Source organism: Carassius auratus, chromosome 10, assembly GCF_003368295.1.
Source record: "Carassius auratus strain Wakin chromosome 10, ASM336829v1, whole genome shotgun sequence".
Classification (NCBI taxonomy): domain Eukaryota; kingdom Metazoa; phylum Chordata; class Actinopteri; order Cypriniformes; family Cyprinidae; genus Carassius; species Carassius auratus.
This window is the reverse complement of record NC_039252.1, coordinates 11,240,622-11,266,335: the sequence shown is the minus strand read 5'-3', so window position 1 is coordinate 11,266,335 and position 25,714 is coordinate 11,240,622. Positions and strand designations below refer to the sequence as shown.

Genomic DNA, 25,714 nt, shown 5'->3' with positions numbered 1-25,714 from the left:
AATTGAATCAGTATTTAGTCTGAATTTAGCAGTTTTCATACCAGTGCAAATAATGGGCAGCTTTAAACTGTCACATTCAGTTTAAAGAGTGTATTCACTATCTAAATCAAACTTGACAAGGTTATCCCCCCAATGAAGTCTGGGGCTTCAGATTGTCTGTATTAAGGAGCAAAGCTTTATTTTTTCAGGCATAAAGACATCCATATGTCTTTATGTAAAGGCATGCATGCTGCTACATAATCCCCTGTCAACATATGTGTTTCTTTAACTCTACACTGTTAGTTTTTGCATTGACTTCATGCCATTTTTGACATGCTATTTATCTGGAAACAAGAACACAAAGGGATTAACTCTGTTAGCCCGTACTAAAGTCAAGATGAATAGCAAACTGACAGCAGAATGTGTGGAGACTGAGAATCAGTCACTTCAAAAGTGACTTTGTACTTGGATATAAATGGTTGGTGATGCCTATTATCATTAAACTCATTATTAGCAGTCACTGCCATCATATTCATGAAGTATATGATGACACTAAAAGTCACTGTGCAATGGGACAGTTCATACCGTTGTTAAGTATTTATATCAGATTCATCAACTGAAATAGGTGTACCACACATTAAAAAAATGAACAGACAGGTCTGTTCATTTTTGGACATAAAATCACAAGCAGAGGTGCTATAAACAGAAAATATTTTATTTCATTTTTTTAACTCCATTGAGGCTTAATTTCAATGTGATGATTTGAATTTCTATATTTAAAAAAAAAAAAAAGCAAGTAAAAAATGTAGATCTCATGAAGAAATTCATGAAAAATGAACAGAAATTAGAAACAGATGAAAAGTTGCAAGCTGTGTGATTTAAAGTAAACTCAACAGCCAAAGCTTTGCTGATCCTTACAGATAAAAATGCATTCATATCCCTGAATGCAAGCACCACAAAATCTCATGTGCACGACAAGCTCAATGACAGGCTCATACAGTATATATATATTCAAAGAAACAATATAAACAGCTTAAAAAATAAACAAACAAACAAAAATGACCAATGTCTCTCTTTATAACCACCACCATTTCAAGTACCCCTTATCTGAGTTGAATTGGGGTGTGTGCCACATAGATCCAAGATATGACTGCATTGGTTTGTAATGTGTAAACATTCAATGCGGTTTGAAGTAACAGTGTATTTGCAGGAGAAACACACTGTCCTACAACACTGTCTCTCTCTTTAGCTGGATCTTCAGAGTGAGCCTCATTCATCTCACTGTCTGCGTCTGGAGTGATGCCTGACCATTCTCACTCTCCGCCTTGATCCTGCACAAACACACATACTGTATATAAACAGCAGTTCTAGACATTTATAGTTCATTTTCCTCTGTGTATTATGAAGGTCTGGATTATGGTAAAATTGGATATTAGAACAAAAAAATGCTATACTTAAATGTGTACTGTATGTGTCTTAATTGATATAAAAACAGCAAAACACAACTGATGCTAATGAGCTGAAACACATACCTTGTGGATGTCTGATGGCAGCTCGTTTTTTAGAACGACCCCCTGAGGAGAAAAATAATTCAATTAAATCTTGGGCATTAAATCCCTCTTCATATTATTCCCACAGTCGTGAAAGCACTAACCCTTGATGATTCTGGTGATTCTCTCCGATTCTGTTTCAAGGAGGTCTGGACTGTCCTTGAAAGATACAATCTTAGAAAAGTCTGGTCCTAAAAGAATAATAATAATAATAATAATAATAATAATAATAATAATAATAATAGTAATAATTCATCATGTATGCATATATAAATATCAAATCAGATACTATGATTTTTATAATTATAATTAATGTAACTGAAGCCAGTTACTACATTCTAAACAATGGTGGGTTCAGCATGTTGTGTCAATTTATTGGGCTGTTTTTAATTTTTTTACTCAGGTGCTGAGTTATATTTTTTAACCCAAATGATGGGTTCAGCTTGTTTGGTCATTTTATTGGGTTATTTAAAATATCTTTTTACCCATGTACTGGGTAGTTTTACTGTAACTTCAGTCTCCGAAGAAACAACCTGGAGTTACAGTCAGAGAACAAGCACAAGCGGAATAAAGGATAGTATACAGTTTACAATTTAAATTATAAAATCTTTATAGAGTCCTGTAAATTATATTATTTTAAATGATGGAACAATGGAAACACCTTTTGCCTTGCATAATATAAATTGATTTTATTCATTTTTTAATATTGTTTTTAATTTAATTTGATGTTAAAACATGTTCTCTAATGTCAGTACTGTTTGGTTATGGGCAGGTTATGGAGTCACTCATGGCATTTGTCAGCTACGAGTGAAACGCGAGGCTGCAGTCTGAAGTTCACTCGTGAATCAGCAGCCCTTCACCAGCTCCGAGAATTATCACTATTTTGGTAAAAAGTTATAATAGAGAACTTTTTTATTTTGTTTAATTTCCAGCCCATTTTAAGGCAGGAATATAAATTTTAAATAATAGTTGACTTAAATAAAACAACCCAGCATATTGGGTATAAACATTAATTATAATAATCCAGCATGAGTTCATGAGGTTGCCAAATAACCCATGTTGGGTTGATGTCTTCAACAGTATATATATATATTAAACACTAAAATGAAACACTAAAATCTGAATATCGGAAGTGTAAAATAATTTCTTACCTTCAATTATCTGTGGTTCTGGTCGAACTTCTCTGGTAACAGTGGTTTCCCCTTCTGGTGCATTTGAATACAAAAAGATGAATATTTGATTTAACTGCATCTTATCACTGTTTGATGTACTGTGTCTCACCTTTAATGATCTGAGGGCCTTTCTTAATTACTCTAGTAAACGTGGTGAGCCCTGGTTCAGCTTCAAGCAAAAACAGAATTCAATGACACAAACATCTGAGCAAAGCTTAACTCACAGCATATCATCGTTTGATTTATAAGGCCTTACTTTCAACAACCTGGACCTCTGGTTTGATTACTTTACTGATGGTGGTGATCCCTGGTCCACCTTTGAGAACAAGGAGAGATGAGAACAATGGATGAACAAACCTCTCGGTGAAAGTAAAAACCAACCATGAGCCAAATCGGTGAGTAATAGTCAATAATGAAAGCCTTAATCTATCTTTAGCTGTACTGCTTAAAGGTTCTTAAACGGATTCTTTCTTTTAGCTGAATCATAAGTGTGATCTTGCCAGGAATTAATCAAAACCATAGGGTATGGAGTTAAATCAAGAACATCTGGAGTAGAGCCATGTGTATGAGCTATGGGAAACCAACAGGGCTTTATTCTGTTCCGTAACTAGAGATTGTAATCCATGGGCATAAAATAATACAGACAAACAAACATTAAACAATACTAAACGAGGACGAATCACCGCGTTCACAGATGCTCTCAATAAAAATGTCAAGCTCTTTAAGAAGCTACAAAAGAAGCTTACAGATCCCAAAGCCCATAAATAACATTAATGTTTGAATCAATGGCATAAAAAAAAAAAAAAAAAAAAACAATACGGGAAAGAACATGATTATTGCACATGCCAAAGATTATGGGTACATTTTTGGCAGGAGAGAAAGACATATGTGAAGAATTGATGCCAAAGGGGAAGATTAAAGAACAGTCTCTGTTTTTTCAAATGTAAATGGCTCACCAGTTTAGTGTCAATGAGTTTGGTCACCCTTTACATACAATTATACACATTCAAATTGTATCCAGTTGAAAATGTTTTTTTTTTTTTTCATTAACTGAAATAAAGCTGAAATAAAATAAAGTACAAATGAATTAGGTGAAACTTAAATTAGGAAAGCTAAACTAAAATAGAAAAGCACATAACAAAAATCTCTAAACTTAACCTAAACTGAAATGAATTTAACATTTAAAAATACTTTACTAATATATATACTATATAACACTATATGTGACACTGGACAACAAAACCTTAAGTCTTAAGAGGGAGAGAAGAATTTAAGAATTCTTAGCAATGCTTATTACTAATCAACAATTACGTTTTGATATATTTACGGTAGGAAATGTACAAAATATCTTTATGGAACGTGATTGTTGTGAGGACGGGTTTGGGACGAACTCAGATGCAGACAGGATGTACTGAACACAAGATTTATTATACAAAAAGGGGAAAAACAAAACCCACGAGGGGGAAAACAAGGGCTAGGGTGAACACTAAAGAATTCCACAAAACACAATAAACAAGGTAAACAAAGACTCTGAACACTAAATACTAACAAACACTCACTGCAGGACAAAGACTTCTTCGAGGGGTTTCTAGGACAAGGTATCTCAGGACAATGACATGTAGGAACACATAAGTAGAACAATGAACCGACGAAAGACAGAGCACACTAGGAGATCTAAATAGGGGAACTAATCAAGACACGGCAGGTGTTACAGATAGGACAATCACGACACGACTAGGATAACAAGGGGGGCGGGGCAAGGGAATGAGACAACACAAGCACATGGCCCAAAGACAAGGCCATGTGCTTGTACACAAAACACGGGTCTGTCATGATCCTGCCTCAAGACTAGAGAAAAGTCGGGACATGAAGGCAGAATCATGACAGAACCCCTCCCTTAAGGAGCGGCTTCCAGACGCTCCCCAAGGGAACATCAAACGCGGGACAAGACTGACTGGGACAGAGACAAAAACCAACAAGACATGACAAATAATAACAAAGGCAAACATGAATAGACAATGACGGGGTTAGGGTGACAAATCAAAAAAAACAAACAGGGAAGGGGAGGGGGCGGGACCACAAAGTTCATGGGGGACAGACCAGGGTGGGTGGGTGGGGTAGGAATCTTAGGAGGACAGGACGAAGGCTGACGACGGGGGGTACGGGCAGGTCTGGGTGGTGAGGGACGGGGAGGGGTCTCGGGACAACTGACAGGGGACATGACAGGAGCAGACACGGGACGCGGGGGGACAACATCTACTGGACACGGGGGGACAACATCTACTGGACACGGGGGGACAACATCTACTGGACACGGGGGGACAACATCTACTGGACACGGGGGGACAACATCTACTGGACACGGGGGGACGACATCTACGGGACACGGGGAGACGACATCTACGGGACACGGGGAGACGACATCTACGGGACACGGGGAGGCAATGACAGGACACTCGGGATTTCTGGGGACAGGGTCCGGGGACGAGACAGGACTGACGGGGACTTCTAAAATCTGAACAAGACGGGACAAATAATCAGAAAAAGACTTTACAGCTATTACAATGGGCATCTCCTTGCGAGATGAGACCGATTGTAGTAAAGCCTTGGCTGCAGAGTCGGCCGCGGCTCTCTCCTCCGCCCTCGTGACTGCTGGCTCGGGCACGCCAGCGCTCACCGCTGCTGGCTCGGGCACGCTCACCGCTGCTGGCTCGGGCACGCTCACCGCTGCTGGCTCGGGCACGCTCACCGCTGCTGGCTCGGGCACGCTCACCGCTGCTGGCTCGGGCACGCTCACCGCTGCTGGCTCGGGCACGCTCACCGCTGCTGGCTCGGGCACGCTCACCGCTGCTGGCTCGGGCACGCCAGCGCTGCTGGCTCGGGCACGCCAGCGCTCACCGCTGCTGGCTCGGGCACGCCAGCGCTCACCGCTGCTGGCTCGGGCACGCCAGCGCTCACCGCTGCTGGCTCGGGCACGCCAGCGCTCACCGCTGCTGGCTCGGGCACGCCAGCGCTCACCGCTGCTGGCTCGGGCACGCCAGCGCTCACCGCTGCTGGCTCGGGCACGCCAGCGCTCACCGCTGCTGGCTCGGGCACGCCAGCGCTCACCGCTGCTGGCTCGGGCACGCCAGCGCTCACCGCTGCTGGCTCGGGCACGCCAGCGCTCACCGCTGCTGGCTCGGGCACGCCAGCGCTCACCGCTGCTGGCTCGGGCACGCCAGCGCTCACCGCTGCTGGCTCGGGCACGCCAGCGCTCACCGCTGCTGGCTCGGGCACGCCAGCGCTCACCGCTGCTGGCTCGGGCACGCCAGCGCTCACCGCTGCTGGCTCGGGCACGCCAGCGCTCACCGCTGCTGGCTCGGGCACGCCAGCGCTCACCGCTGCTGGCTCGGGCACGCCAGCGCTCACCGCTGCTGGCTCGGGCACGCCAGCGCTCACCGCTGCTGGCTCGGGCACGCCAGCGCTCACCGCTGCTGGCTCGGGCACGCCAGCGCTCACCGCTGCTGGCTCGGGCACGCCAGCGCTCACCGCTGCTGGCTCGGGCACGCCAGCGCTCACCGCTGCTGGCTCGGGCACGCCAGCGCTCACCGCTGCTGGCTCGGGCACGCCAGCGCTCACCGCTGCTGGCTCGGGCACGCCAGCGCTCACCGCTGCTGGCTCGGGCGCGCCAGCTCTCTCCGCTGCTGGCACGGGAGGAGACAGGGTCACAGGACCGGCAGGCCCCTTCTTCCTCCTCTTCCTCCTCGGGCGCGGTGCAGAGGCTACAGCTGGGTCAGAGGCGGGTTGGGGGAGTTTGGTCTCGGGCAGGGCAGCCTCGGACGCCGAAGACTCTGAAGCTGACTCCCATGAAAGCCGTCTCCCTCGCTTGTTGGGGAGACTTAAGGTAGTGGGAGGTACCTCAGGATCTTGGGAGGGACGTAACTGATCCCCCAGGGTTGCCACGGCCAGGACACGACCCTCCGGGATCGCCGGCAGCTGGGTAGGTGGGGACCTCTGGGGGGTACCCTGCGGTGCCTCCTGGGAGAACCTCTCCCACAGCCGGGCATAATTGTAGAGAACCCACTCGTTCTCAGGCGAGTATGGCAGGGCAACCCTTCTCTTCTCGGCGGGGGACGATATCCAACACTGTTGGCGGAACTCCAATTGGGATTGAGGAGTGGGGGACATCCTGTCTGCTGAGTTCCTATTAGGTCGGTTCATTCTGTTGTGAGGACGGGTTTGGGACGAACTCAGATGCAGACAGGATGTACTGAACACAAGATTTATTATACAAAAAGGGGAAAAACAAAACCCACGAGGGGGAAAACAAGGGCTAGGGTGAACACTAAAGAATTCCACAAAACACAATAAACAAGGTAAACAAAGACTCTGAACACTAAATACTAACAAACACTCACTGCAGGACAAAGACTTCTTCGAGGGGTTTCTAGGACAAGGTATCTCAGGACAATGACATGTAGGAACACATAAGTAGAACAATGAACCGACGAAAGACAGAGCACACTAGGAGATCTAAATAGGGGAACTAATCAAGACACGGCAGGTGTTACAGATAGGACAATCACGACACGACTAGGATAACAAGGGGGGCGGGGCAAGGGAATGAGACAACACAAGCACATGGCCCAAAGACAAGGCCATGTGCTTGTACACAAAACACGGGTCTGTCATGATCCTGCCTCAAGACTAGAGAAAAGTCGGGACATGAAGGCAGAATCATGACAGTGATCTTTGCTTAATATTGATTTTCTAATGATTTTTGGCCTAAAAGAAACATTTATAATTTTGACCCAGACAATGTTTTTTTGGTTATTGTTAAAAATATACCAGAGTGACTTAAGAGTTTTGTGGTCCAGGGTCACATATATAAAATAACAATAACAAATAAATAGTCTACAATGAAGTTAATGTCAGAGAAAGGGCAACTTTTATCATTACATCAACACTGAGGATTAAATATAGTAATTTATTATTAACATGTCAACTCATTCGAAACTCTCTTGGACTAACCTCCCTGGGTAATCGCATCAGTGATTTGTTTGATATCTTCCTCCCGGAGGATGTGTACATCACCACCATGAAACTTCTGCACCTTGGTTACATCTACAACACATGGACACACAATGTTTTAGTGTTTTTTCAGTTTTTTACAGCCATTCTGAAACAAACTAAACTGTTAAAGTATTGGTAACTTATAGAATAGACTTGAACATGAGTGTCTCTTTCTAATCCAGTCCTTACTACGCATGAATCGGTTTTCAAATGTTTGATAAAACCAACTGGACATTCTTACCCAAAACATATAATTTACATAATGAAGTACTATACAACATATAACCAAATAAAGCTGTTAAAAGGAATGACCTTCACCCATGATTCTCTTGATATCTCCCTCAGTGTCAATATCTCCATCAGATGAGGCACTGTGAGCTGAGCAAAATAGGCACAAAAAGAAAAGGGAACACAAAAACAGAGGTCTGTCACTTTAAAATTAACCTTGCTACTTAAAATAAAAAGTTCATCCAACAATTAAAAAATCACATGCTCACCAATGAATCCTCTGCAGTGAATGGGTGCCGTCAGAATGAGAGTTCAAACAGCTGATATAAACATCACAATAATCCACATGATGCCAGTTCATCAATGAATGTCTTGTGAAGTGTTGTGAAACTGTTTTGGACTGTTATTACTTGCAAATATTGGATATTTCTGTGCAGATTTCTCTCCTGATTCAGACAAAGCAATATTATGCACAGAGACTTAATGATGAATTTGTTACAAACATGCAGCACACGTGTGATGTTTTTATCACAATACTGTTTTGAGTCTCATTCTGATGGCATCCACATACATGTAGAAGATCCATTGTTGAACAAGTGATCTAATGTTAAATTTCTCCAAATCTTTTCAAGTGAAGAAACACCCTCAGGCCATCCATGAAGCAAATGAGTTTTCAGCAAATTTTAATATTTGAGTGAACTTTTATTTTAATCTAATGAAGATTGGACATACTTTCAATGAGCCTTGTGACTTTTGTAATCGACGGCTTTCCTTCATTAACTCGTCTAACTTTGGTGACGCCTGCATCTCCTTCAACCACTCCTTTCATTATGGTGATGCTTGGGTCTCCGTTAGTCACTCGCGTAATTTTGATGTTTGAATCTTTTTCAATCACTCGTCTAACTTTGGTGATGCTCGGATCTTCTTCAATCAGTCGTGTAACTTTGGTGACGTTTGGATCTCCTTCAATCACTCGTCTAACTTTGGTGATGTTCGGATCTTCTTCAATTACTCTTGTTACTTTGGTGACATTTGGATCTTCTTCTATCACTCGTGTTACTTTGGTGACATTTGGATCTTCTTCTATCACTCGTGTAACTTTGGTGATGCTCGGCTCTCCTTCAATCAGTCGTGTAACTTTGGTGATGCTCGGATCTCCTTCAATCACTCGTGTTACTTTGGTGATGCTCGGATCTTCTTCGATCTCTTGTGTAACTTCTGTGATGATTGGTTCTCCTTTGATTACTCGTGTAACCTTGGTGACACTTGGTTCTTCAATCACCACCTTGTATTTGGGACCTGAGGGAAAGGTAGAGATCCCATCAGGTGGCATGTCAAGACCATGACATTTCCAAAAAAAACTTCTCAGTACTTATGAAAAACCAATTATTTAGGGACATTTTTCTTTTAGTCTTTTTTTTTAAGTACTATTATGCTGATTTCCAATGGTTTTGAGTCCATTGTGCCATTGCTCCTTGCTGCTTTTACTGATATAAATCACAAGTAAATCATAGATGAGAAAGGAAGTTTAAGCCAATCATTAATAATCACTGGCGCTGTCAGAGCTGTTAATGTACACCAGACAGGACTTTCTTTCTAGACTTTGCAATGGGGGTCATGTTTCGTGCTACTGCTGGATTCATAAAACACAAATTTGGATAATTTGCCAAAGATGAGCTAAGACATAGTGCAGATGGAAAAACTGGCGGTGGGTCAGGCTCATAAGGTTTTTGATTGCAAGCTCAGCTCAAATGGTACTTTGTGTTTTACACTGGAATTCAAAGTGTGAACAGATGTACATAAGAACCAACAGTACAAAATAAAACTACATTACAGAAAAGAACCCAAATTAGGGATCGAGGAAGTAAGCAATCACAATTCAAAGATTTTTATTTAGTTCATAGGTGCTGAAAATGCTAATAATTAAAACAGTTGTGCTGCTTCATATTTTTGTGGAAACTGTGATTTTCTCTGATTTCGAAAGAAAGCTCAAAAGAGTAGCATTTATCTGAAATACTATCCTTTTCTAACATTATTAATGTCATTGCTGTTTTTTAATCAATTTAATTTGTATTCCTGCTGAATAATAAGTATTAATTTCTTTTAAAAAAATATCCCCAAACTTTTGAATGTTCGTACATATAGTATAATATACACGTTTGACACAATCAGCATTTAATCAACTGTTGACCCATTTACTTTGACATGATATTGATTCTACTCTCGAGTGGTTTTAAAGACAGATTGGAACCATTGTGACGCACAGATCAGAAAACGAATGACACATGCAAATGTTAGACTGTAACATCGACTTATTAAATTTAGCTGTACAAAGACTCCAGATGATTTGCCTGATTCATTTGTCCCATCTGTCTTTCATTTAGAACGAACTTTGTCATTAAAAAGATCTTTCATGGAAAAAGTTTGTCTATCATTTACCAATAAATAAGAGTCCCACTATGGGATTGGGTCTTTTACATCATACCCTCACAAAGCTTCTGGCAATTCTAGATCTGATTTATCAAGAACTACGATTGTAAAGTTGCATTACAATCAATTTAGCTTTTGTCAGTATATTGATATTCCATACTATAAATTTAAAGTATTGGATGAACCAATGTTGGGCTCTGACAATTACACATATTAGCTCTACATAATTGTAGGAGTTTAATTAGATGAAAGCCAGAGGAGATGCCAGTGCTGGTTCCAGCCAACAGAATAACGTTCTCGCTCTCCTCTGGGGCTCTGTGAAGAATCGGTTTTCTTGAAATGCAGCTGAGGCAAAGTTCAGGCATTTAGCATTGGATAATGATCACGTAAATACACAATTTTACAAACAGGCTACCAAAAAGTGCTGCTGGGAATAAGCGGCTAGCAGAGAAGGACGTGCTTGAGGAATAAATGCTTATAGATGTGTAAAAGTGGTAAATGGGTGAGGAAAAGAGTTAGCATTTAGAGGTCTAAAATCAAATAAAAACTGAAGTCATGAAATAATGTTCTACCTTTCTCAATGACATGTGTGGTTATAGTCCTCTCTGCAAGGTGAAACACAATATTCATTAATAAAAAGCATGTCCAGCGTAATCCGTAAGCCGTTGATAATGTTATTATGTTATGTGGAACATTAGAAGAGTAATGAGGGATGAAACTGAACTTACTGATGAATGTAAGTGGAATCTCACGATAGGTGTATCCAGATACAAACTACACACAAACCAAAGCAAATAAAAAATTGAACAAACTGGTATGTGTGTTTGTTCAGTGATGTACTGAACTGTGATGGGTCTGTAATATAATGAGAGTCAGTGTTCAGATATGATGTGTGTTCTGCTGTACCTTCAGCTGCATGTATTTGATGAGTCTCCTCAGCAGAATCAATATGTCTTCACGGCCAACTGGCAGATCTGTCAAATGCAGTCAAATTCTTTATTAAGCTCAAGGGACTTTGTCTTATGGCTCAGCAATTGTACAGTTATATAAAAGGGGGGAAACCATGTATATTGAAGACTTAGACCATCATGCAATTGATTTTGTTGGTAAACGTCCCGTCAAAATATGACATTTTAAACTTATATTCACATATAGTGCATGCTCATAGCCATAAATAATTCACCTTGAGGATATAATATGGTCTTCACTACATGAACCACTCCGTTGGATGCCATAAGATCAAAATCTGGAACCTCCACTGAATTTACACGGATGGAGTTGTTAACCTGAGAATAAGATGGTGTTGATCATTAAATGATGTTTCTGCTGTCTTTGATTGATGCAGTAAACTGTCAGGAAGTTATGATGTTACCGCTGTAGCAATGCTCCCATAAAAATGTCCTATGTCCTAGACTTTCAGTCTTACACAAACACAAAAAGAGATATGTTCTTAGCATTAATTAGGATGAGATGATGTAGGTTTTTTATAATCAACTCTGCTTCATGCGCAATGTTGACCTACTGGTACATTTCCTGCAGGATTTGTGAAAATTGTCTGGATTTTTTTCATGGAAATTTTTGAGGACAGACACAGGAAATTTGTGTTGCGTCTAATTGCATTGTCTGACGATAACAGCAGGTCAGGTCCTTCCTCTCTTGTCCTACCAAAATATTAGTGCTGGCTCAAATTTAAAAGTCATTCTGTCAGAGTATAGTTATATTACGGAGTTTGGAAAGGACTTTATATGTCAACCTTTATTGATAAAGCCCACATTTGAGGAAATTTCGACAGATAAAAAAAATCCTATTTTAAAATAACAACCCCAGTGTACTTACAGACAGCACTTGAAGGTTGTTGCCCTGAATGGTCTTGAGAAGATTAGTCACTCCACCCTCCAAGCCTCCATTAATAAAGACGCCATTGCTAAAGTGGTAGAGCAGGATCACCCTGAGGGTGTTGATGTCGCCTGGATGACAGAATAGTCATAACGTCACTGTGAGGAAACAGACCTAGCAAAAGTTGGACATCATCTTAAAAAAAAAAAAAAAAAACAGAGAATGAAAGGTTTACTTTTCAGAAGAGTGATGTCTTCCTCTGTCAGGGTGCCAAAGGCAGCATCTTCAGGAGCAAAGAGTGTGTACGATCCCTCCTGCTTCAGTAGATCTGTCAGTCCAGCACTCTCCATCAGAGACAGGAAGATTCTGCAATAATTCAGCCAGTCTATGAATTATGTATGCTTGTAATAAAGAAAAAATATTTTTATATTTTGATATACCGTAATTAGATTTTACAATATAGTATTTTAAAATGCTTTTAGAAAAACTTTTTATAAACTAATATTTTTTTTAATTACATGCAGAAAGTGTCCTGTTAAATTATAATTATTTTTTCATTGTATTTAAATAATTAACTTATCTTGTTACAAATACTTTTTTTACAGTTTAGGTAATAAAACACTTGATAATAGTAACCATAAGGAGTCATGATGATAATCTCACTTGAAGCGTCCGTCTTTTAAGAGCAGCTCATAGATGGTTGTCTCGGGAGGCTGGATCAGTGATCGCATGAGATGAAGGACTCCGTTACTGCCCTCTCTGCTGCCTCGGACCATACATGCGTTCTCAATACACACAGCCTAAAACACACACATAAAAAAAGAGAATGAACTGCAGAAAAATAGCATAAAGTTTAACCGCCTGCACACTTAACAAGTGCTTGTTTTCACTCATGGTGTTTACACAATAATTGTTTGCAGGTCCTCAATCTTTCCCTCTCACCGTGCGATAAATGAAGACTCGGAGGAGTTTTCCTCCCAGGGTTTCCAGAAGCTGGCCGCTGTAGAGGTCACTCAGAGAGATCTTGAGTTTCACAATGTGGTTTTCTAGAATCGTCTTCAGGAAACGCTGATCCATGGACATTACCCCGTCTGCATGACAGGTGAAGACACTTTAAGTTATTGGGACATTTTAACCGGACTTTGGGGCATTTAGAAATGTACGCATATTAACTATAAGCTGAAGATACAAATCATATATTTTTTCATCTTTTGCAGCCTTATCTATCTTACCAATTTATCTATCTCTGTGTGTGTGGGCGTGTTTTTGTGACATATCAGGACACAACTCTGTATAATGACATGGTATGACACAGGTATTACAAGGAAAGGGTGACTTATGAGGACATAACCCATGTCTCCATTTTTCAAAACGCTTATAAATCATACAGAATGAGTTTTTTTGAGAAAGTAAAAATGCACAAAGTTTCCTGTGAGGGTTAGGGTTAGGTGTAGGGTTGGTTTAGGGCCAAAGAAAAATAGTTTGTACAGAATAAAAACCATTACACCTATGTGATGTTCCCACTTTTCACAAAAACAAATGTGTGTGTGTGTGTGTGTGTGTGTGAGTGAGTGCTCTCTCTCTCTCTCTCTCTCTCTCTCTCTCTCTATAAATGTCTATATTGTATTACATTATAATTGTGTTCACGTGTTTAGAAATGACAGACCCCTGGTGAGCGCTCACAGTTATCTCTGCAGAAAGATCCTGTATTTTTCTCATAGAGCCATGAGATCAACTCACCAGAGAAGGCTCCATTCAGTGGGGCAAGAATAGTGTACTCAGTTTCAGGCTGCATGGCGGCAGACAGGCCGAGCTGAGACACCAGGTCACTGAAGACGCTCTGAGATTTGCCTATAAGCTCCGTCACCTGCTTGGCTGCAAGACAAGACACACACCTATCACAACTTCAGAAAACTTGTTATATCAGTGACAACAAATGTGTATATTACAGTATATACAAATGTACGGCATAAGGATGTAAAAATAAAGTCAGCGGTCAGGTACAGAGTCTCACCCGAGTCAGGCATGAGCACCTGGCTGATCAGATGAATGACCCCATTGCTGGTGACAATGTCTTTCTTCAGCACCATCTTGATACCATTGACTGTAAGGCTCTCGCCATCACATCCGATCTCAATATTGCTGCCCTCAAGAGTCCCATAGACAGAACCCACCATAATGGCCTCAGAGCACTGCACCGAGTTCAGGAGGTGGTACTTTAGAAGGGCTTGAAAAAGAAACAGATATAGAGAGAAGGAGAAAGTTTAAGTGACAATGTGCTGACCTGAACTGTTGAGATGTCTTTATCGGCACAGTCCAGTAAGCGTCAAGATATAGACCACTAAAGAGAATTAAAAACACAGAAGCTCATGTTGTCCAATGGGACACCCGCCCAGTTCTTCCTGTGCGGAGGCAATGTGGTGGAGAGCTGAGACTCTTAAATCACTTTCCCAACAGCTGAGCTTATTTCGACAGTTTCCTGCATCTGTTTAAGCTGTACATGTATTCGCAGTCTGACAACTTTAATTGCTTTGCCAAACTTAAATCCAAATCAAAACAAGCTTTTTAAGACAGGTCCTATTCATCGACACTTCTAAACTTTACCACATGGGCTATTGGGTAACAGTCAGCTGTGGCATGCATCATGGTACTCTCATGAACGTGTGTTGAAGACTGACATGGAAGGGCCGAAATGATTGAATAAAGTCATTATATTTGTTTTATTTGCGCACAAAAAATATTCTTGTAGCTTTATAACATTATGGTTGAACCACTGATGTCACATGGACTATTTAAACGGAGTCCTTATTACCTTTCTGGGCCTTCAACAGGTCAGCTGCATTGCCGTCTATGGAGGATCTGAAAGGTCTCAGATTTATCAAAAATATCTTAATTTGTGTTCCGAAGATGAACAAAGATCTTACGGGTTTGAAACGATATGAGGGTGAGTAATTAATGAAAGAATTGTCATTTTTGGGTGAACTGTCCCTGAAATTGAGATTGTATATCTCCCCTTATTAATATAGATGTGCATATAATGATCCTAAATGCAGTTTCCAAAATATTCCTAAACAATTTATTAAACATCTGTATAGACAAAAAAACTCTTAAATTCAAGCGCATTTATCATTATTAGTACTATAGGCAACAATTAATTGTGATTAATAGCATCCAAAATAAAAGTTTTAATATATATATATATATATATATATATATATATATATATATATATATGTATATGTATATGTATATGTATATGTATATGTATATGTATATATTGTGACGAGTCAGCTGCCTCCTCCCTGATTGTCACCGGCACCCCGTCCTAAATCGCCGCCCTTCACCAGGCTCCCGACTGGAGTGGGTGTGTGAGAGGAGGGGCGCTGGACGAGTCAGGGCTGGCGGCGTGTGATGGGGCACACCTGAAGGAAGTGGAGCCTCATTACCGCCGCTGTTTAAAAGCCCAACGCGCCTCTCCTCAGGAGACCGGTCTCTTCCCCGTGCATGCACACTGGTGTCCTCGTGGGTCCAGGAAGGGTGCGTTGAGGGACTCCCGCGCCACCAAGACGTGAGCTGCCGGACCCGCGATCCGGATGGGAACCGCACCCGTATACACGGCCGACGGGCCAGGATGCCGGGCCGTCCATCCCCTACCAGCGCCGCGGCCAACGAGAGAGACGCGGCCGCTAGGAGAAGCCGCCGCCCCTCGCGCCCCGGACCAAGGAGGGGAGCGCGTGCGGCCGCCGGACTCCGCCCCTTGCCTGGACCCTTCCTTGATGAACACTGCCCGACCTACACAAATCCCGCAGCACAACGAGGACACCAGATTCCCTGTTATTTTGGACACTTTCCCCCTTTTGGCCACTTTTATTCCCTTTGTTTTATGATTTCTGTTAATAAAAGCCTCTCCGAGGCCTGACGCCACGCCCACTGTGTCTGTCTTGTGCTCCTCCCGTGACACTGGTGGAGAATGCGGGCAGGCGGAGCCTAGACAGCGCAGTTGGGAAACGTCTGGTGACGTCACCCCCTCTCGCTTGCAAACGTTCGTGAGAACCCAGACTGGGACGGAGGAAAACTGGGGACAGCCTCCCGGCCACACAAGGGGTAAGTGACTTTTCCATTGTCATTTTACCCTGTGGTTGGTTGAGGCTGTCACTAAAACCCGGTTTCTCTGTCCCTGTTCTGGTGCGCTGCGAGAGGGAGGACCGCCCGGAGAGGAAGCCCCGCCCACTCCGACCGTTTGGAGCCTGGTTGAGGATGGTAGCACTCCCGTGTGGGTGGCGCCCTGGGGACGGGGATGTCGCTTGGGAGGGGGAATGTGACGAGTCAGCTGCCTCCTCCCTGATTGTCACCGGCACCCCGTCCTAAATCGCCGCCCTTCACCAGGCTCCCGACTGGAGTGGGTGTGTGAGAGGAGGGGCGCTGGACGAGTCAGGGCTGGCGGCGTGTGATGGGGCACACCTGAAGGAAGTGGAGCCTCATTACCGCCGCTGTTTAAAAGCCCAACGCGCCTCTCCTCAGGAGACCGGTCTCTTCCCCGTGCATGCACACTGGTGTCCTCGTGGGTCCAGGAAGGGTGCGTTGAGGGACTCCCGCGCCACCAAGACGTGAGCTGCCGGACCCGCGATCCGGATGGGAACCGCACCCGTATACACGGCCGACGGGCCAGGATGCCGGGCCGTCCATCCCCTACCAGCGCCGCGGCCAACGAGAGAGACGCGGCCGCTAGGAGAAGCCGCCGCCCCTCGCGCCCCGGACCAAGGAGGGGAGCGCGTGCGGCCGCCGGACTCCGCCCCTTGCCTGGACCCTTCCTTGATGAACACTGCCCGACCTACACAAATCCCGCAGCACAACGAGGACACCAGATTCCCTGTTATTTTGGACACTTTCCCCCTTTTGGCCACTTTTATTCCCTTTGTTTTATGATTTCTGTTAATAAAAGCCTCTCCGAGGCCTGACGCCACGCCCACTGTGTCTGTCTTGTGCTCCTCCCGTGACAATATGTATATGTATATATATACGTATATATATGTATATGTATATATGTATACATATATATATATATACATATATATGTGTGAAATGTGTACATTTAATATGCACATATAATGTTACAGACACAGTACATATTTTGAAAATATTAACATGTATATATTTATATTCATATAATTTATTCATGTACATGCATATGTGTGTATTTATATTTACATGATAAATCTTGGATTTATGCGAGAATTTTAAAAGCATGATTTCAACACATGGAAAAGTGATGGAAATTAATACATTTAATAAAATCTTAAGAGACTATTTCTAAACTGACAATATATTATTTTGTCAAGCTCTAAAATATTTTATTGGAAGTAATGTTTGTGAGTAAAAAAAAAAAAAAAAGAATAATTCTAAAACAAAAACTTATCCTGTAATCTCAAATGTGAAGTGCAATGAACCCTTCTTGAAACTTAAAACTTCTGGAATTTATTTCATTATTAAGACATTGCCACTCCTAGTCTCTGCAAACAAAGAAATAAAGTTCGGAAACAAGTTTTTTCACTACAGCAGAAATGCCAGAAGTACCCTGGCCTTAATGGAGGGCTTTTGATTGTTGTCTTGGACAAGTCAGGCCTTGGAGTCAAAAAGGTTGATAAACCATTGCTAGGGTCCTGTGGACATCATGTACACATGCGAGCAAAGTCCACAAGACCACAGGTCCACATCCAGTGAGCCATTTGGACAGGGCCACAGATCCATTAAGAGCCAGAAGTGATGTAATGCTGACTTTATACATCTGTGTGGTCTTTCCCTTCTAGCCTAAAATGAGGCATGCTACCAAAATCTAATTTAAGTAGAAAAAATACACTAGAAAATCAGTCGGTGTGCCGTAGGCCTTTAAACCAGAATGGCCTACGATGCCTGATCTGCTCTAATGATTTGCTTTTTTCACACAGCATTTACATAAGCGAGGTCTTGAGATAATTGCCCTCAGAAGAACTGAATGTTTACTTAAAAGCTATTCTTTGCTTTTGAATACAGGTCTTAACATTATTTTCTTTTAATGCGTTTTCTATAATGATGATCTCAGTCATCTAAAAGGTCACACAGATTAGATCTGTAATGAGACCCTCTTTATTTTACATGGGGAAAACAGATTTGGTCTGGTACAACACTTACCATTGTCTGACCATCTTTTTTTCCCCAGAATCAGATGAAGTATTATTCAGCATCTAAGCATTTCCCGTCAGGAAGCGTTAGAGGTCTTGACCAAACTTGGTTTTGGATCTTTGTACGGCTCTGGCCAGATCCGCTGTTTGCCCGCCGTCTGAGAATGTGCCACTGCTTGGATTGGACTGCATTTGTGCAGTTTACTCAAAACACGAGGCTGCTAGTCTTTCAAATCTTTGAAGGTGATTATTCATCAAGTGCAGGTTTTGTCTGCACATACACTGCCGTTCAGAAGTTTGTGGCTGGTTGTTGAATGTTTCTGAATAAAGTCTTTTATGCTAACCACACCAAGGCTGCATTTATCTGATCGAAAATACAGTACAATTGTGAAATATTATTAATTAGTTTAATAATATTAGAAATATTCTTATTACTATATAATAACTTCTTTCCCTTTTAAATTTAAAAAATATATATTTAATATTTATACTGTATTCCTGTGACAGCAAAGCTGAATCATAACTCTAAAACTATCTTAGAGACTCAAAATTTTGCACGGAAGTTTATTATGATGAAACCACAATAACAGTAGTGTTACTATCTTTGTAGTGCATCAAGACTCCATCCACCTCAACACGAACCCTTTGCTTTATGCTGTATAAAATATATTACTGTGGTTGTGCTCTATGTTTACCTTGAAGTACAGTTGTGTCACTCATAAGTCTCTCAAGGACTTCTCCGCCAACTTTGTCAAAGGCCTCGTTGGTTGGAGCAAAAAGTGTGTAATGTCCGGGCTCTCCCAGTTGATCCTGGAGACCTGATCTCAAAGCAACTGTCTATAAAAGACATCAAAAACAAAATGTTTTCCAAGATCACTCTCTGAAATCATATGCCCATGCTGAGTAATGATCAGAAAGCTTCCAAAGAGTTTTCATCATATTTGTTTACAAAACCACGGGTATGATAACACATACGTTCAGTGAAGCCAGATCATCGTTGGATTCGATCACTTCCTTGATCGTTTGGCTTACGACGCTGATGACCCGATCAATGACGTGCACAACTCCATTAGTCGCCACCTGGTTGCCGTGAATGATCCTGGCACAGTTCACAGTGACAACCTGCAAAATTGTTGAAAAAGAGTTTAGTGCCTTTAAAACTGAAGTTGTGGATTGTTCATACAGAAATGAATATAGAAAATGTTTAGGAAAATATCTAAAGTTTTTCAAATGTTGTTTTAAAATCTATTGATCTCTGTGCACACAAAACAGTTAAAAGGTTCTTCAACATATATTTTGTGATCGACAGGTGAAAGAAAGTCAGGTTTTCTGATTTACTAAGTAAATAAAAATGAAAAAAAAGACTTAAAATGAAATAAAATGGAAAATATGTTTTAAAACGAGCTAAATCAAAACATTTATAAATGCTACAACAACATATAAATAATACTTAAATAGCATGGTTTCATGCACACAATGAATTTGAAGGAAAGAGAAACATACTCCATTTGAGTAGTGATTGATATAGAGGCCTTGTTTGTTATGCATGGACTCCAGGGTCATATCATTCTTCAGGTCCTTAGTGAGAAGACGTTTGTTGACCATGTGATAGTGGAGTGCATTGTAAAGCTCAGTGTTTCCACTGCTGACCATGGCATCTCTCAATGCCTGGAAACAGAGAAACAATGCTGTCAGCACTTCAAAAAAAAAAAAAAAAAAAAAAAAAAGACAGCATGACGGCATATTCCTCGATTTATTTCATTTGAATAAGTTCCAGTCAATGCTTCACTTCTTAATAACATGCACATTTGATCACAGATTAAAACATGGCATGCAAATACTGCGGCGCGAATGAAATCAAATGTGGCAGGGAATTTGACTCACAGGATCTAACTCTATCCAGGCATCGTCACTTGGTGCAAACATTGTGTAAGATCCGGCTCCAGTGAGTTCTTCCATCAGTTTGGATTGATCGGAGTATTGCTGGGTGAGCTTGGCTTGCACCAGATCCAGGGTGCCAAACACAGTGTCAATAGGAGCCACTGCGAGGTGGAGCGAAATTTAAAGGAAATAAACAAAAGAGTCTCATGCACAGGACAGAGTACTGTAAAGAGTATCCTTTCACATGATGCGAACCTCGAATCCTCATTCAAGACTGGCTGTGGCTCATTTACCTCATGCATTATACAGCCAGCTGGGTCTGGATTTTGTTTAGAGAACAAAGCTACACTAAACTCATAGCCAATGAATAACCTGACATTTAATCTAAGCATGACCTTATAAACTGAAGTCAAATGTGTGATAATTGTTGGTACTTAACAATTTAACAGAAAATTTACTTTTGGGATGTGCGCTACAGACATGATCACACCTATATCTATAGTTAACTTATATATACCATGCAGAATGCTGCAATAACCATATAGCAATATTCTAACAACCACTCAGACTAGAAACCTCTTAAGAAAATACATTTCTATTGGTGAAATGAATGAATACTGACCTGCAGGGCACCCTCGCATCCCTTCTAACTTCATATAACCCGGACAGCACTCATATAAGACCGTTCTGCATAGAAAGAGTCAAAATATCAAACTGATGTACATCATATTCAAAGGATGTTGCTGAGATGGTGGCTATAGCTTGTAAAATATTCCTACCAAATTTGTTCAAGTGATATAAAATGGAAGGAATTTGCATTTTGTACATATTATCACTCATGTGATAAATTATTTAAGCATGTCTTGTTCGTTTTTAAATGTATTCAGATGTGTCTTTTTCATATAACACATGTTTGGTCAACCATCTGGACTTTTATCCGGATTTGTTATTGATTTAGTGCTTTTAATCTAACATTTCTGCAGTTTTTTTAAAAACTGAATTGCCTCACGAACGTCTGGAATCAGCGTCTACCAAAAAAGCATTTACATAATCCACCACCATTATATTAATACTTAGAAAACACAATTTAATGAATTAGAAAAGACTCCAAAAGACCATCTCTTTCAATGACCAAAAAAAAAAAAAAAAAATTCTAATAAATTAGAGTAAGATAATTTATTCTTGGAATGTTGACAGTAAATGTAAACCTCAGGTTCCAAAGTATCACCTCATCTCCAAATCCTTGAAAATTTGACATAATAAGAGGGCAACAATCCAAATCTGAGCCATCCCTGACACAGAACGTGTACTCTCTGAAACGTGTGAGGGCACATGCCTCTGGGCTGTTTTGACAGTATGATTGATGTTTATTTTTTAGCAGTAATTTCAACTGATATCTCTATAGTGTATCTGGCATGCGGTGGGGAAAAATTTGAATTGTTCCAGCGGTTTATTGAACACATCATGAGCATAGAAGTTGATATGTGCTCTCAGAGGAAAATTGTATTGCTCAAAATGCGGCTCAGGTGGTCTCAGTTACATTTATGCAAGTATCAACTTTGTTTTAGATGTTGCTCATTAAATCCTATACTGTAGGTAATGGATTTTAAGTGTAAGTTATTTTTTAAGCAAAGTTTAAACTGAAATATCTTAACTTTTGGCAAATATGAGCCCAGGAGAGATCTCAAGTCAATTAAAATTAAAATTAAAATTAGATTAAAAATAGAAGCCAGATACTTTCAAAATTTCTCAATTTGCACTTCATTTGATCTGAATGATGCCTAGATGTTGAAATAAAGTATTACTTCCAAAAATCTATTATGTGGGGAAAAGCTGGTAAAGAAAACCAAATCACCTTTCCATGATAAATATTTTAATTTGTGTAAACTATTTTTTTTATTTTATTTACATTGAAATCTAGTTTAAGATTTTTTTTACGAGTAAACACAATTATTTGAATGTTGGGTAGTAGCCTAAAAGCTGTTCTAATGTATAAAAATGAGCAAAGAAGCTTTCTAACAGCTGTCTGCAGATGCCGTGCATAAAATTCTCCCATGACTAATGTTGTTCCTCACTGGTTTTAGCGAGAGGTCTGTGGGTTTGAGAATTATCTTGCCTTGTAGGCCTGCTGTTTGTCAGACAGCGATACGGTTGGAAGCCCATACCTGACACCACACAGATTCAATTGCTCTGTTTCTCTTTTTTATCATCACGATAGCATCTGGAGGCAAAGACATTGCAGCTGTGGAGGAGTTCATCCCCTGACACTGAACAATGATCCCAGTGTCGGTGAAGGAAGGAAAAAGGAAGCCAGCGGGACCCATGAGAAAGGCCTCACTCAAACTTCCCCAGAGGAGAGACAGCAAGCTGGGCAGCTCCGGACCTACTGCTGCCCAGAGTTTAGTCAGGGGGAACGGGGGGGGAGACGCCAGTGTTTAGTGCTTTTATTATTGACCTCCCAGGAGACACATCTTAAATTTCTTTCATATGTTTCCTACAGTGACCAGAGGGGCTGCAGTCGTATACGCTGGAAGAAATCCAGGAGAAAAAGGATGACAGTTGAGCTGTATCACAACACAGGAGATTGATTAAGTTTGCAGGAGACTCATTGTAATTCTTTATTCAGTAATTCTCTATACGTCTCTCATGAGAAGGCTGAGGATATCAGTTATGAAAATTTACAGCTTAAAAAAAGAAGCTGAGAATATTTTGTTTAATTTCTCTCTTCCAAAATCAATGTATGTCTGAAGACTACAGGAGTGAAGAAGACTCGGGCCTTTAGGTTTCTGGACCTGCTGCTGCATGATTATAACATCCATACAATTGTACAATTGTACGCTGGCCACAAAAAGAACAGTTAATTGTACAATAGTACAATTGGACAATTAAAACACATCTAAAATATATGAATGCATTACATTAGATAAAATATAAAACATTATTTTGTATATATATGCAAAAGGTATTATAAATTTATATCTGTTTTTTTTCACCTTTTTGATGCTTAATATGTATAAACCATGACACACTACCATTCAAAAGTTTGGGATAAGAAAAACATTTAATAAAAAAAATTTAATAAAAAAAAAAAGGATTATTTTTTTCCGCTAGGAAGCATTAAATTAATTAAAAGTGACAGATATTTATAATATTACAAATTGTTCTATTTCAAATTTAAAAAAATATATCATTGTTTACACAAAAATACTAAGCAGCAAAAAACTTATTTCAACATAGATTATAATATCCATTATTAATTATTGAGCACCAATAATGATACAATTTGCATACAATGATGTGTGTGGGTGTGTGTGTGTGTGTGTGTGTGTGTGTACCTGGTGTTCCCTTCATTATGGGGACCAAATGTAGTTTACAAGGACAGTAATAACAGTAAATTTTGACGCCATGCGGACATTTTTGGTCCAAAATGTTCTAAAATGGTCTAAAAATACAGAAAGTTTTGTGTGAGGAGATGTTTTGGCGGTAGTGTTAGGTTAAAGGGAAAATATAATTTGTACAGTATAAAAACTATTACATCTATCGAATGTCCTGGAAACCGAACACATGGAGATACCTAAGATAAAAAAAAAAGAATGACAAAAAGAAAAAAAAAAACCTGCACAGCCCAACACAGCCATTTCCTGAGGCCAAAGGTTTTTCTCTTTTCTTTTACACTCAACAGATCTCTGCCAGTGGAAAGGCTGAGTTGAGCCTGAAAAGTGTTGCCTGCCAATTACTAGTCACCAGTCCCTGAGGCCTCCATCACAGTCTCACAGAGGCCAGAAACACGCTTACATCATCCTCTCAGTGAACATGCAGTAAATTAGTGTGGCATATGTGAAGAAAACAGAGAGAGAAGCCAGTGGAGCGACAATAAACATGTCATAGTCAGCGCACATGAGCTGCGGTTTATCTGCCATAAACAAGTACAGTACAGATACACTCGGCTGACAACTGTTGTTTCAGCCTGCTGCGAGCTAGGAGAAGAGCTCCAAAGTGTAATATGTTTTTGTATCATAAATCATATTGCTCTAGGGAGTATTTATGCTCTGGACCAGCTTGTCTTGGCAAAAATCCAACTGTCTTAATACAAAACAAAGAACAGTCTTCTGTATGAAGACTACAAAACAGCTTCAAATACTTCTGCTTCATTCACTTTCCCTGAACACACCCTACAGCACTGAACAAGCCTAACCAATGTAATCCATCACCAGTACGACCCACCGTCACCTTGAGAACTACAGGTGCTGTGTCCCGGTGACCCCTGACCTCTAATAAGTCAGTGGGCAGAAACCTCGTAAAGGCAGACAGGGTCAGAAGGAAAAGCGATGGATAACTTACGCCTTTTTACCACAGATGGATTTGTTATACCAGTTCCTGCATGTGCTGAAGTATTTTTTCTTGGTCCCCATGACCTGCTGTAAAGCACACACATTGGGCCTGGAAAAGAGAGTGGAGGGAGCATATGCGTTAGAAAAAAACCCTCTGGGGATGGTTGATAATTGCATACATGACAGACTTACAGGCCACAGGGTGTTCAGTTAGGCAGGTGATTATATAGAAGTCCTGACAAATTGCTTTAAACAAAGTCAAAGTGGCTTTTTAGTCCATTTATGTTTTAGAAATGTAAAGATTTATTTTAAAGATTAAAAAGATTCAAATATTTAGCATTGTTAAATTATACTGATGACACATATTTCTAATGTTATAATATATATATATATATATATATATATATATATATATATATATATATATATATAAAAGAAATAATAAGAAATTTAATTTTTCAGCTTCAGCTTCAAGTACATGCACATTATGCTTTTTATTCAATAAAATACTTTTATGTAGATATTACTTGAACATAGATTTATACTGTGTATACAATAAATATAAGACTTAATATGAAATACAGTGGCAGTGTGAGACTTCTATGTGAAAATGCCAGTTTTGTATTTTTTTGTATTATTTGTATATTTTTTTTTTATATACAATTTAATCAAATCTGGCAATTTCACACAATTGTCCATTAAAATAATCACATATCTACATAATTAGAGTGAATGTTAAAGTTATAAATAGCACCAACCCCACCCCTCCGCCCCAAAAAATAATTTTTCATTTTACATTTGTCATTAACAGTATTAACAAATCTGACCACCTTTTCCCAGCTGGTAAGGTAAACCCTCAAAACAATCAACCCTTACCCTTCTTTTTTAGCCCTGATGCGACTGTGTGCGACTATCTTGTCATAGGCTGAAGACTCCACCTGGTCCAGGGAGGACAGCGCCAGGATGGTGAAGGTGACCGTAAACAGGAGTATCATTCTGGTGTATCCCCTGCAGATCAAACCCACTGAAATAACAGAAGGAATGGGAGCAAGCAACAGGGAACCGGCCTTTATAGGAGCCCTCCCCTTCTCTTTCTG

General features: G+C 40.6%; 1 protein-coding gene across 3 annotated transcripts; it reads right to left on the bottom strand.

Annotated features, from left to right (window-relative positions):
- Positions 1-676: 676 nt before the first annotated feature.
- On the bottom strand, positions 677-25,714 carry LOC113109849 (periostin). Of its 3 annotated transcripts, none has more exons than XM_026273647.1 (26): positions 25,494-25,714; positions 24,628-24,726; positions 20,909-20,973; positions 20,290-20,447; positions 19,909-20,073; positions 19,381-19,527; positions 19,101-19,242; positions 14,262-14,474; positions 13,988-14,122; positions 13,190-13,338; positions 12,911-13,047; positions 12,483-12,613; positions 12,248-12,378; positions 11,595-11,697; positions 11,318-11,385; positions 11,140-11,185; positions 10,984-11,016; positions 8,714-9,280; positions 8,072-8,131; positions 7,712-7,804; positions 2,958-3,017; positions 2,811-2,870; positions 2,681-2,734; positions 1,634-1,720; positions 1,512-1,553; positions 677-1,310 (listed from the first exon to the last, which is right to left on the bottom strand). In XM_026273647.1, exons 1-26 carry the CDS (start codon positions 25,610-25,612, stop codon positions 1,258-1,260), a joined length of 3,117 nt encoding a protein of 1,038 aa, XP_026129432.1. In that variant the 5' UTR covers positions 25,613-25,714; the 3' UTR covers positions 677-1,257. The 3 variants fall into 3 exon arrangements, with proteins under 3 accessions (XP_026129432.1, XP_026129431.1, XP_026129433.1); XM_026273646.1 differs by having other exon boundaries at positions 8,066-8,131; positions 25,494-25,713; XM_026273648.1 differs by lacking the exon at positions 2,811-2,870 and having other exon boundaries at positions 8,066-8,131.